Consider the following 13,940-nt stretch of genomic DNA (forward strand, 5'->3'; position numbering starts at 1 on the left):
TCATGAGCTCAGGTTCGCGGGATTGAGCCCCCTGTTGGGCTCTGCACTGAGCATGGAGCCTGCTTAGGATCTCTCTCCGTCTCTCTCTGCCCTCCCCTGCTCTCTCTCTCTCTCTCTCTCTCTCTCTCTCTCTTCTCTCAAAATGAATTAATTAAAAAAAAAGATATGTAACATTTCTGGAAAAGCAATGTAACAGATAGCCTTCTGCCCTAATGTGAATTCCAACCTACTTCAGCCTTGGGGAATTTCCCCATTTAAGCAGCAAACATGCACTTCCATCAACTCAGATCAGAAACCAGAAATAGTAGGATACAGTCCCTGTCCCCAAATACATCATAGTATTTTATGTAAACAAATACAATTCAACTGGGGCAAATACACATGCTGAAGATGGGGTTACTCGACAGGAAACGGAGACAAGATCATTCAAGCCACCAGGACTTCCATGTGTCACATTTAGGGCAAACCTCAAATTGTTTTTCTTAAACTGAATACAAAATGATAGCATGAAAACAACAGTAGATAATGTACTGAGATGTTTCTATGTGTTGAGCCAAGTGCTAAGTACTTTGCTGGTATTAATTTGTGGGCCTGTCATGCAAACTCCTGTTACCCCAGTATACACATGAGGAAAGTTTTTGCTGGAGTCAGGCTCTGAGCCCTCAAAACTTTTCCTAACCAATGTTGCCATAACTCATGGGAGCTCATGCAGTGGTGTTACTGTTTCTTCCTGAAGAGACGGTAAAGACTTATCAAGGATCCAGAGAGGATGGGAGATTTAAGCTGAGTTTTGAAGGATAAATGATGATTTCCCATGGTTCCAAGGGGGCTCCAATGTCTTCAGTAAGGCTTTTCTTTGATAAGTGGAATCGGGGCCTTGTGGAGGATGGACAGTAGATAAACAGATGACATTTATGGGATGTTTACTCTGTGCACACTATATGAAGAACTTCAACCCGTTGGATGAACCCTGGCAGCAGCCTTCTGAGATAGTTACTATAACTATCCTCCTTTGGGGACCAAAGCTCAGAGGGACTCAGAAATCCACCCAAGGTCATTCACACGAGCAAACATCAATTCTTGAGGTGGAAGGAAGGAAGATGGGAGCGAGACTTCTTTGAGGATCTTTTTATATAGTGTTGACTTTCAAACTAGGTTAATGTTTTATGTGTTCAAAACAGTTCAATCAAAAAGGATGAAAAAAGCAAATCCAAAAATGGAATCGTGCAGAAACAAATGAATCTACTTTTTTTTTCCGTTTTCCATCTATTTTGAGATCCCCGTAAAGCTATTTAACAATTAATTTATTTTTAGTACTATGTAATATGCAACTTGTGGTGTCTTTGAATTTCAAATCAAGTTATTCACACAAATAAATCTATTTCTACACCAAGTTGACAACATAACCACACAGAAAAAAAATAATTCAGATGACTTTTTTAACTCAATGCTCTACATCCTTAGAAGGACGTGCTCTAAGAATGAAGAAAAAAAAAAAAAGGAGGAGGAGGAAGAGAAGGAGGAGGAGGAGAAGAAAGAGGAGGAGGACAGGAAGGAGAGGAAGGAGGAGGGGGAGGAGGAGGAGGCAGAGGAGGAGGAGGAAGAGGAAGAAGAAAAGGGACGGCAAAGAAATCTTGAAATTTTCATTTAGGGTTGCTTTTGTTAGTGGCATAGGCATAATTATGAAGCTATTTAGTTGTGTATTATGTGATGATAAAAATTAATAAATTCATGGATGCTGGGAATTGTATTTCCACTTAAGTATCCATATGAACTCATACATTTTAGAAACCCCTATTTTTCCTCTGTCCACTGAAAAGGACCTAGAAGCAGTGACATCCCACTAGCAATGAGCACATAGCACCTAGATTTTAGTTCTAAATGTCACTCTCCATAAAAGGAACCAGAGCTTCTTGGAAAGTGGCTAATTCTAAGTCCTTAGCAGAGAAGTTCCATGTGATTCTGGAACAGCTTAGACCAGAAAGAAGGTAAGTACTCGAAAACTAATGGCTTATCTCAAAAGGAGACAGGAATTGGCTTGCAAAGGCAACCAAAGCCCCGGAAAGAATTATGATAATACACAGTGAATTTTTAAAAATCTGTAAGTTCATAGCATTCCTGGGGGGGGGGGGCGGGGGGGGGGCGGACAGGGAGGTAGAGTTCTGTTTTGTGCAAGATCAGGTAATAAATGCAAAAGAAAAGACAGAATTAGAAAATCACCTTTTGACAAAACCCAGTGTAATAACTTGGCTCAGGCAAGGATCATCAACAGATGCTAAAGCCCTGAGGTAGATGGTTGTTGGGAAAAAGACACTCGCACAGTCTCAAAGTATCATACCCTTACTACTCACAAGAAGGCAAATAACCTTACAATATGGAGATCTGGCATTCACCACCTTGACCAAGTGACTAAACCTAGGGTCACTGAGCTGACATCACGGATTCCCTGACTTGATTCAGTAAGACCATGTAACATCACTTCTGGTCACATTATTACCCAAAAAGAGGAAATAATTAGAGAAATCAGAGTGTGGGACATTCTGTAAGACGACTGGCCTGCACTCTTTAAAGAGGCACTGAAGGGGTGCCTGGGTGGCTCAGTCGGTTAAGCATCCAACCTCAGCTCAGGTCATGATCTCACCATTCGTTGGGTTTGAGCCCCGTGTCTGGTTCTGTGCTGACAGCTCAGAGCCTGGAGCCTGTTTCAGATTCTGTGTCTCCCTCTCTCTCTGCCCCTCCCCTGCTCTCACTCCATCTCTCTATCGCTCTCAAATATTAAACATTAAAAAATATAAATAAATAAATAAATAAATAAATAAATAAATAAATTCTCTCCCTTTACTTCCTCCAACTATTTTGTTTTTAAATTTTTTTAAACTTACTTCCTCCATTTTTTCTTTTTTAAATTGACCGATTTTATTGTCCCTCGATCATTTGCTTTCTCCACCCAGAGTAACATGACATCGTGGAAACGGTGAAAACTTCGGAAGTACATAGACCTGATTTTAAATCCTGCCCTGCCCACAAGCCCTGTGTAGTCCCTTAACCCTGCTAAGTCTTGGTTTCTTCATGTCTGAAAGTTACTATTTATTTCCTACCTTGAAAGGCTGCCGGTATTCAGTGGGCCCATACGTTCATTATTGAACGTTTATTGATCATTACCAAGTGTCAGACACAGTAGTGGGCACTGGGGATGATAGAAACACATATTTGAAGGCTGTGTTCTAAATATTTTATATGGGTTGATTCATGTTACTTATTCTCATTTCACAAATGAAGAAACTGAGGTGCAGAGGGGTTCAGCATCTTGGCCACAAAGCTAGTAAACGTCAGCCTATCATCCCTGGAGTGAACAGTAATGATGCCACGCACAGGGAGGAAAACAAAGTCTGTGCCTTCACGGGACTCTTGTTCTGGAGGAAAAATGAAATCTGGAATACCATGGGGACATAGCTTAGGATAGACAAGTAGCAGTTTCTTTCCTTTCCTCAATTCCATGACTAAAAAGGAGAATCACATAAAGAGGAAGAGATCTGAGCGTCCGCTTTCAACTCCTTCTCTCCCTTACCCAAATAAGTAAGCCGTTTGGTGATAGCTGCTGTCACTCACCTTGATCCATACATCAGTGATTCCCACGCTTGAACAAGCCTCAGAATCACCTGGAGGGCAGGCAAAGTCTGCATCTCACACAGGTTTCCCAGTGAAGCTGATGCCCAGCTCTGGGACCACATGCCGGGAACCACTTCACAGAACAGGTGAGGTAAGTATTGACACTGCAGAGGTGAGGAAACAGAGCTTCAAGAAGGCTGGGTACCTCACCAGGAGCTGACAGGATTTGAACCCAAATCTTTCTGGACTCCCAAGTCCATGCTGCTTACACTACATCTAAGCAAGAGATTAATACTCAAGGATTTTCCCATTCCATGTCTGTTCATTTTATTTTGGAATCTCTGTTCTTGAAAGGCAAAGTTAAGGTTCTGTGAGTGCATATTTTCATTTCTGATTGGAATGAGACATAGTTTCTAAAAACTATTTTACAAATGCTCCTGTCCCTTCATCCAAGAATTCCTCTTCCAGAAATCTATACTAAGAGAACTATCCAAAATATGGCTCAAAATGCAAAAATGCTGAGTATTTTAGTGAAAAACTGGGAATCTAAATACCCAATATTAAGGAACTGGCTAAATAAATCATGGCATATACAAATGATGGAATATTATGAAGGCATTAAAAAGTATTTATTTAGAATTTTTATAACATGTCAAATTATTTACGGCATCATATTAATAAAATAGAACACGGAACTAAATCCAATAAGCTCTCAATGTTACTAAAAATAGTGAAAAAGGACTGAAGGAAATAAACAAGAACATTGACAACAGTTATCTCTGCTTCTTCTACACGGTCTACAATGAGTTTTTTAAATCAGAAAAACCATGCACTTTCTTCTTACTGATTAACTACAACAGATATTTGTGAGACCCTTCTAGTTAGTCAATTCCTGAATAACCAGGAAAAGCAAAACTGAATTCTAAAGCTAATCTTTTCATTCCAGATTACATTTTCCCTGACCTTAGAATGTACACCGTTTTAAGCAAAAAAAAAAAAAAAAAAAAAAAAAAAAAAAGGGGGGAAAAAAATAAAAATGGAAATCATTATTATAAATAAAAACACAAATTGAAAAAAAAAAAAAAGCCTAGAAAGACTCCTGTGAAAATGATAACGGGAATCATTTTTGGTTGGCAGAATTACAGGACTCGTAAAAGCTCTTTTTAGCTTAACAATTTTTATCACATTTTCTACAATGGACACCTACTACTTCTGTAGTAAAAAGTCTTTGCTGTTTTTCAAAAGACAACCACGAAGCAAATCACAGCACATCTACACAATGGAATATCAAGAGCCATTTTTAAAATGTGGTAGACTAGTAATAACATGAAAAAAAATTTGATACATATTAGCTGACCATACTATAAAACAGTATGTTCAGAATGATCCCATTGTTTTGTTTAAAAACAAACAAGCAAAATGTCTATGTATACAAAGAAAATACGTTGGAAGGAAATATGCCAAAATATTAATAGTGTTTTACCCTAGATGGTTGGATGGGACATTATTCTAACTTTCTTATTTTCACTTTGTATTGCGGCAAATTTTCCTCTGTTGAATATTACTTTTCAAATATGCAAAAAAAAAAATGTTTTTTAAAAGCTACATTAAACAAAAAAGTCACATTGTTAAATAAGAGAGAGAGAGAGAGAGAGAGAGACCAAGAAATTAGCAAGAGGATCTTATCCAAAGATCCTCCAATTTCAAAAGGCTTCCCAGCTCCAACCCAGCTCTGATGTTTTTAAATCAAGCTGGCCTTCCTGCATCAGGAGCACAGTCAGCCTCAATCCTTCCTCCTATTTAAGACTTAGTAACGTTTCAGCAGGACACTGGCTCCCACAGCAAAGGTCACCCCTCTTGATGGGGCAAACATCATTGTCTGGAACCTTTAAACAAGACCCCGGTAGAGAACATCTGATTACAAGTAAATACAATTTATAATCACTGATGAAGGGGACACACTATTTATGTTGCAAATAACACACTAACTATAGAATTATATTCCCAGGCCTGGCAGAGACCTCTGAGATCATCTGAAGACAATTTCCAGGACACTGTCTTTAGGATGTTATGTAAATATTGACTAGAAACAATAACAGAGATGTCATGCTAGAGAATCTTAAGTAAACAGTTCCAAAGCCTGGTTTCCTGTTTATACAGTTTGAAGTCACTTTGTACTGCTAGCCACAAGGTGATTTAGCATTCCAGTTTAATCTAAGAATTTCTTGACTTTACATATAATAAAAGGGACTACAAAGAACAGCTGGAAAGCCACACAACACAGGAAGGAACAAAAACAAATCCACAGACATGTGTCTTCCAGCCCAAACAAGGAGAAATCTATGCAGCTAGACTATCAGTTCAATCTATTTCCAAATCACTGTCCTCGCTGTGACAGGTGGCAGAGTTACACACAGACGTGAGCACCAAGACTTCTTTTTCTGGGAGCAATCCAAATTCCTGTAGAAAAGCTTCGAGGTCCACAGCAAAGAAATCTTCCCCCAGCTGGTCAGTGACACGAACAAAATTGCCAATCAACTCACCCCCCTTGTAGATCAGCAGGGCCGGAAGGGCATTCCTGGTGAAGCGACTGCTGGCCCCAATAACTGAGCTCTTCACCCGGCAGAATTTGACAGCTGGGTACTCGGCAGCAAGGCAAATCATGCAGCCGTTCATGGCTTCGGTCCCCGGAATGCCGTCCTCATAAATATGGACCATGATGAGGGTGCTTTTCTGTTCTTTATCGATCATCTCTAAAAACCCTTCTCCACTGGGGATCTCAAACACCTGCTTGAACTGGGGCCCCTTGTGAAGCTGCTGCCGCATCTCTTCCATCCTCTGCTTCCGGTACTGCTGTAGAAACTCCTCGTCATCTCGGTCCTCATTCATCATGGCAAACTCCTTCAGAGTCATCTGCAGGACGACCAGCAGGTGAGCAGAAGAAACACAAACTGAACTCTGTGATAATAGTTAACATGTACCGGGACACGTGGGTGGTTCAGGTGGTTGAGCAACTGACCTCAACTCAGGTCGCGGTCTCATGGTTTGTGAGTTCGAGCCCCCATCGGCCTCTGTGGGGACAGTGCGGAGCCTGCTTGGGATTCTCTCTCCCTCCCTCTCTCTCTCTCCCTCCTTCCTTGACTTGCACACGTGCTCTCTTTCTCTCTCTCAAAATAAATAAATAAACTTCAAAAAAAAAATAGTTAACATGTACCACATGCTTATGTTACGTGAGCTCAGTACCATGCTAAGTGCTCTGTATGCATTAAAGCTCACGGAATTCTTACGATAACCCCACTGGGAGGGGATTTCAATTGCCCCCATCTCACAATTGAGATTCAAAGACTTGAGATTATCTGCACCAGTTCACGTAGGTACAAGCCCAGAATTCAAACTGGATTTTTAAAAAATCTAGTCTTTTGGGGCTCCTGGGTGGCTCAGTTGGTTAAGTGTCTGACTTTTGGTTTTGGCTCAGGTCACGATCTCACAGTTCATGGGTTGGAGCTCCACATGGGGCTCTGTGCTGACAGCATGGAGCCTGCTTAGGATTCATTCTCATTCTCTCTCTCTCTCTCAAAAACAAATAAATAAATTAATACATATATATATAGTCTTTCAGCTGCTGTATTATAATGTCTCTCCCTCCAAACAGACATCAATTAGTATCACTTCATGAACCTGTTTCTTTTGGTCAGTCTCGACAATAGATTATTTTATCTACTGTTTCATTTTTGTTGAAAAGACAACACGATACTAAGGAATTTTAAAAATTTAAGAACACTCATAATTCTTGCTCTGCACCCTCCCCACACACACATATACATACAAAAAACACACAGTCACACTCTCTAATACCGTATTTTGCTTTTTATTACCAGGCACATGCTGACATCATTTTTGCTTTTTTAACAGCAGTTGTGGATGTACCAATTAAGCTATAACCTGCTCTTGCCACTTGGCATTATTATATCACAAATATTTCCCCCTGCTTCTCAATTATTCTTTATAGAATGACGCGTACTGTGCCATATTTTGCTTGACTTCCCCTTTTCTGGCACTGAGCTGGTTTCCAGCTCTGCTCTGTGGTACACAACCCAGGAGGACAGGGACAGAGCTGCTCTCAACCGCCCCATGCAGTCATGTGTTGCTTTATCCGCTCTAATGTCAGCATAAGGAAGCACTGTGAGCAGCGGGCACACAGCCCTGCCACCAGCTCGAGACACAAAAGTTGTCTTCCTTCTCTGGGCCTGGTGCGGCAAGACATCCCCACACCCGGAACAAAGCCTACCTCTGCCCAGTCCGGCACCAATCAGATGGTGGAGGCCGGGGACCACAGCAGAGCAGGACAGACATTTCTGCGTCGCGGCCAGCACAGCGCCGTCCTTCCCAGCCCCCTGCTCCCAGCTTTCCCATCTACCTCGGCCCACCAGAGTGCCTCTGAGCCATTATGGTCAGAAAGTCTAATGCCCTGAAATCCCCCTCCTGCTCCAGGCAAATGACTCCTCATTTAATCCTCTTATCTGCTCCCTGATCCTGGCTGGCATTCCCAGCCAAGAGCTGCTTTGGGCTACAGCCAAATGATCTCAGGCACTCCTTGACATTCACCCATGTTCAGAGGGCAGGTGGAAGGGGAAATAAAAGGTCCTTTTGATACAGGGCAAGTAACAGAGGGTCAGGGGCCTATTTCCAAGTATCTTCCAGAGTGTCCATTTGCTTCTACTGTGTTGCCTTGTTAAGAGTAAATTCTCATAAATAGGCTTCAGGTGAAACAGAGCAGCACCATGGAAAGAGCAAAAAAAAAAAAACCTGGGTGAGAATCCCAGTGCTTATGAGCATTTACTAGTTAGATGCCCTGAGCCAAGTCCCCTCTCCTCTCAAAGCATCGGTTTCATCATCTGTAAAACAGGGATAAAACCACCAACTTCAGAGGGTTATTTCTGGCCCAAGGTAAGACTTCCATAAAGCACTTTGAATGGGCCAGGCACTGCGGGGGCCTTTGTACCCAGAGAGCACTGTGAGGTAGAGGGACTGACTCACCGGACCCCTGACAAACCAGATTCAGAACAGAAGACACACCCCCACCGTCTCCAGTAGCAGAGCTGAGGTTCAAACCCCAGTGTGTCCGAGTTAGGACATGACTCTACTTCCCCTGACACTACACAGCTCTGTGGAGGCCAAATCAAACACCTGCACCTCTTGGATCACTGACCCCCGTTGCAACAGCCAGGAGCGTTTCTCAGAGAGGCCCGGGGGGCTGCTAATTACCTTCCCACTGATCTTCTCCTGGAGCTCCTTCTGTTGGCGTTGCTCCTCCTCTTCGTCCAGATGGGACCTGCAGGTCATTGACAGCTTCTTGATCAGCCGTTCCATTTCCCGGCACTGCTCCTCCCTTTGCTCAGTCTCCAACTGTTTGAAGCGGCGCCAGTCATTTATCACCCCTTTTGGACCTGGGTCAATGGTGAACATGGAGGTGACCAAGAAGAGCAGGCAGAGAATTACGGACCAGCTCACATCGGTCTAACGCTTGCTGAGCCGACTGCACGGTAACGCTCACGCGGGGCAGCATGGTCCACGTAGTGACGTCCACTGCAGTGTGGCTTGCGATAATTAAGGGGCCGAGCTAAAGGCCCAACATTAGGAGGTGCACTAAATAAGTTATGACTTATCTACTCAAAGGAAAATGAGGCAACTCGTAGAAAGAATGAGGTAGCTATAGGTTTTCTTGCCATAAAAGATGTTCAAATACATTAGGTCAAAAAAAATAAATAAAGAGCAAAATGCAGAAGAATATCATGGTATGATCATCCAATTTTTAGAAAAGGAATTGCCTGTGTATGTACAAATATTTACAGGTATTCGTATATGTGCACGTACGTTTGTATGTTCATAGAAAAAGGACTAAAGAAGAATAAGTCAACCGTTAACAGAAGCTATCTCTAGCTAGTAGGCTCCAAGAGGACTTGTGAGACAGAACTTCTATTTTTTTCTTTCTACCTTAATACATTCTGTATTACCTGGATTTTTATAACAAGATTGTGGCAGGTTGTTCTGTTATTCAAGTTACCCCCAAGCCTCCCTGCCCCTTGCCATGTAATTTGTAGGACCTCTTATGGGATGAGTACATGCATCCCCAGCCCACTGATGTTGGGTTTGGCCACGTGATGTGCTTTGGCCAATGGATTCTGAGCAAAAGATTTATGAGCCATTACGTTTCCAACAGCCCTCTCTTGCTCGCTATACCTGGTCATGAAAAGGCATGTCCCGGTCAGGGGCTGCTCTTTCAACCCTTCCCTAGAATGACAGGACATATGAAGCAAAAGGAGGGCTGCTGACCCACACCAGCAGCAAGTAACACATTTGAGAAATACACCTTCACTCTCACGAGCCACTGAGATTTGGAGGCTATTTGTTACTGCAGAAAAAAATATAAAAATCTGTGTGAGAAAAACTTTAAAATGCTACCAAGAAACACTAAGAAAGACCTGGTTAAATGGAAAAGCAATACCATATTCCTGACTAGGAAGACCCAACATCACAAGGGTGCCAACAACCCCTAAATTAATTTATATATTCAATGTATTCCCGTGTGTGCACGTTCCTAAATTTGCTTTGGAAAAATAAGAAAGCAAAAGTTGAGGGGTGCCTGGCTGGTTCAGTCAGTACAGCACGCAGTACCCAGTCTTAGGAACTCTATCCCATGTTGAAGGTAGAGCCTACTTAAAAAAAAAAAAAATTGGGGGAAAATGGTGGCACAGAAGGTCAACCAGCCCCACCATATACTAAACATGTAACACAGTAACTAAAACCAGTGTGATGTAGCACAGTAAAAAACAAACCAATGAAAGAAACTACAAAGTATAGCTAAAGATAAAAATATAAACGGAAATTCAATACATGACAAGACTGACACTTCAAAGCAATGGAGAAAAGACAGCTAATTCAATAAATGGTGTTGAAATAGTGGGTAAAATATGAAAAATACTAACGTGAAGCCCTGCCACATACCTTGCACCAAAATGAATTCCAGATTAATCAATATTTAAGTATAAAAAAAAATCATAAAAGTATTTTAAAAAGGCATGGGAGAACTTTTTATAATCCTGGAGAGAAAAAAGACCTTTTCAGTAAGAAACTAAATTAAGAAACTATAAAATAATGCCTTCAGGTACATAAAAATAAAAATTTTCTGCCCAGAAAAGAACACAAAGTCAAAAGACAAACCACAAATTGGTAGAAATATTTACAGCTCATACCACAGATTAGTTTCCTTAAAACAAAGCTCCCTAAAAAGAAAAAGACCAATCACCAAATTTTAAGAATGAGCAAAGGACAGGAAACTCACTCTTAAAGTTATAAAAGATGGGGCGCCTGGGTGGCTCAGTAGGTTAAGCCTCCAACTTCAGCTCAGGTCATGATCTCACAGTTCTTAAGTTCAAGCCCTGCGTCAGGCTCTGTGCTGACAGCTCAGAGTCTGGAGCCTGCTTTGGATTCTGTGTGTGTGTGTGTCTCTCTCTGCCCCGCCCTCTCTCATAAATGAATTAACATTTTAAAAAAATTGTTTTAAGTTATAAAAGAGGTTCAGTGTCCCTCTTGAAAAGGTAGGAAATAAAACTTCAGTGAGTTACCATTTGTCATCCATTGAGGATGGCGAAGATCACAAATTCTGGTAACACAGTAGGAGGGCAACTGTCTGGGGAAAAAACACATTGCTGGTTATAGATAAACCAGTGCCACTTCCACTGACAGCAATTTGGAAATATTAAATGTAAAAGTATAAATATGCCATTTCTAGGAATTTATACTAGAATTGGTATATATTGGTATACATTTATACCAATATATGCATACCTATGACTTAAGTGACATCAAACAACTATTAATTTGAGAAGCCGGATTCAAAAGCAAGTCTGTGTTTACTGTGTGTGATCGGTCTGTGCATGCTGTGCACAGAAGTCTGCACGGTGCACTGAGATGGCCAGAGCACACCCAGGGAAATGCCAACAAAAGGTTATCTCTGGAAGTGGGACTGGAATTAGACAGCAATGATCAGGAGACTTCTGACTGATACATATTTAATGGACATTTTTTTAAACCTGTTCCCTGAGCTCAGGGATTTCCAGTACCTGTGTTGACTGAGATGCCTTCCCCTGCCAACTCTGCATCTGCAGGCATCGAACTGCCGGCCAGGGCGCCACTGCCTCTGTCCTTGTCCTCGTGGTCGCTGTCCTCATCCTCACTGCTGCTGTAATAGTACTGGAGCTTCTCCCCCAGCAGCTTATCATCCAGGGTTGTCATGGCTCCTGAGAGAGGCAATGTATCAGGCTCTTTGCTGACGTGACCCAGACAGACATGAATCGGATGACTTGGGGCTCACTTATGCTGAGATCCTGCTATTTACAGGACCCTAACATTGACTTTTTTCATAAGCAGGACCTCAACAAATCCATACCATAATTGTGCTCTTTTTGTAGAAGGTAAAACTAAAGCCCAGATAAGGGAAGCTTCTTTGCCAAACTTCACAGCAAACGGTGGAGCTGGGATCAAACCCTAGGATGCTTGACTCCAAGAGACTGAAGGTGTGAGTCACTGTCTTCTGTAAACCATATCCTGTACTGTGTTAGCTAGGAGAAATCTGCTTACTGATTGGAGGTTTTATCTACACATGCTTTTAGGTTTTTCTACCAACTAAGACTGCTGGGTCATTGAAAGTTGGGTAAGAATCCTCAGGAAAACCTCCAAACAGCAGCATCAAGAGCATGATGCTGAGTCACTGTCTAAGCCAATCACTGATCTGTCTCTTGCCCTCAACATCCCCAGGGGATGGATGGGCTCTGAAAGCCCTACCAACTCTGGTTAAAAGAAGGGCCCGTGATAAGATTTTACTAATTCCCAAGACTTTAAAGGACAATGGTTAGAACCAAGAGCCTGCATCAGAAGAAGCCAGGGGCATTTGGAGAGAGAGGTGCAGCTTAGCCCCTCACAGGCCAGCTTGCCTTTCCAGCAGGGAGGGTGACAACTCTAGTCCTCTAAGTATCGAAATACTAGGATTCCTTCATTAAAGACTTATCACCCGGACTGTTAAACTCCGTTACAAAGTGGCTCTCCCACCCGGCAGGGGGCCTTGAAAGCAGGGACCTCCAAGGCCTAGCACAAGGCCTCCGCACAATTCACTAAGCACTTAAGGACACAGCTTGGATCGGACGGGAATGAGAGACCGCAGTAGAAGGACAGAGAAGGTGCACAAGAGGCAGGGTTTACTGAGAGAAACGTGCAGGTACGGGGAGGGGTGGGGGGTTCGGGGAAACAGAACCAAACTTAAAGAGGCTGGCGACTCAGGCGGTGCAAGACCAGCAGAGAGACCAGGTAGCGGTGTGCTAGGTAAGGGCGGGGCCTCTGAGGAGGATGGGGCCAGGGCGGGCCAGTGGAGAGGTTCCCGGAGGAGGCGGGGCCAGAGAAGGGCGCGAGGAAGGCGGGGCCTGGGCGGAGTGGGGCTGGGCTGGAAAAAGCGGAAGGGCTCTCGGAGGAGGCGGGCTCGTGGAGGGGCGGGAGGGGGCGGAGCCAGCGGAAGGGCGGTGGAGGGGCGCGCGGAACCTTTGGGGGAGCCTGGTGGAGGTGGGGCCAGAGGAGGAGGCAGGCAGAGAAGTGGCAGAGGCCTGGGGGCCGAGGGGGATCACAGACATCACCGAGCACCGGCATTCCATCACCTCCCACACGTATTCCATGCCCGCCGCTTCTTCCCGACTGACCTCAGTGCAGTTACCCGGCCTAGGTCAGTCTGGACGCCTTCGGGCTGGCAGCTTCAGGGACTTCGAAGGAAGGGAGCGCTCGGGTGAACGAAGAGAAGTGGATCGGCGCCTTGAGCACTAAGAGAAAAGCCGCCGGAGTCCCGACTGCGCGGACCAATGAGGCGGCCTTCCTGCGGTCGGGCAGACACGCTGCCCAATTAGGAAAAGCCTCCTCTGGTGGTTGAAGGAAAGGCTACGGGTCCTCCTTTGGGACAAAACACCTCGACGACAATAATACATTTCAATTGGCTTTGTTTTACTTTAAATGAAAAGCTACACCGCATATACCCAATTCTGAGTAGAAAGAAAAGTTTGTTTAGTTATCTTTGAAGTTTCTGAAATCATTTTACATGTGTTTTTCATTGGTTCTTAATAACATCGCGACTCTTATGACAGACTCAGACGTTAATTTGCCCCAAAATAAAAAAAAAGCCCGGTCCTTGACAAAGCTATGTGAATTCCTGAACTGGATTCTAGAACGGAAAAAAGGACACGAACGGGACAACTAACGGAATAAGGTCTATTAACGATAGTAGTGTATGAACA

The 13,940-nt window shown here is 43.3% G+C and overlaps 1 protein-coding gene across 2 annotated transcripts; it reads right to left on the minus strand.

The window, feature by feature from the left end:
- Window positions 1-4,211: 4,211 nt before the first annotated feature.
- PDCL (phosducin like) lies at window positions 4,212-13,557 on the minus strand. Of its 2 annotated transcripts, none has more exons than XM_040482234.1 (4): window positions 13,314-13,557; window positions 11,733-11,909; window positions 8,875-9,056; window positions 4,212-6,522 (listed from the first exon to the last, which is right to left on the minus strand). In XM_040482234.1, exons 2-4 carry the CDS (start codon window positions 11,902-11,904, stop codon window positions 5,971-5,973), a joined length of 906 nt encoding a protein of 301 aa, XP_040338168.1. In that variant the 5' UTR covers window positions 11,905-11,909; window positions 13,314-13,557; the 3' UTR covers window positions 4,212-5,970. The 2 variants fall into 2 exon arrangements, with proteins under 2 accessions (XP_040338168.1, XP_040338167.1); XM_040482233.1 differs by having other exon boundaries at window positions 13,356-13,555.
- Between the last annotated feature and the right edge of the window lie 383 nt (window positions 13,558-13,940).

Source organism: Herpailurus yagouaroundi, unplaced genomic scaffold (genome assembly GCF_014898765.1).
Source record: "Herpailurus yagouaroundi ecotype Mexico unplaced genomic scaffold, PumYag 160, whole genome shotgun sequence".
NCBI classification, from domain to species: domain Eukaryota; kingdom Metazoa; phylum Chordata; class Mammalia; order Carnivora; family Felidae; genus Herpailurus; species Herpailurus yagouaroundi.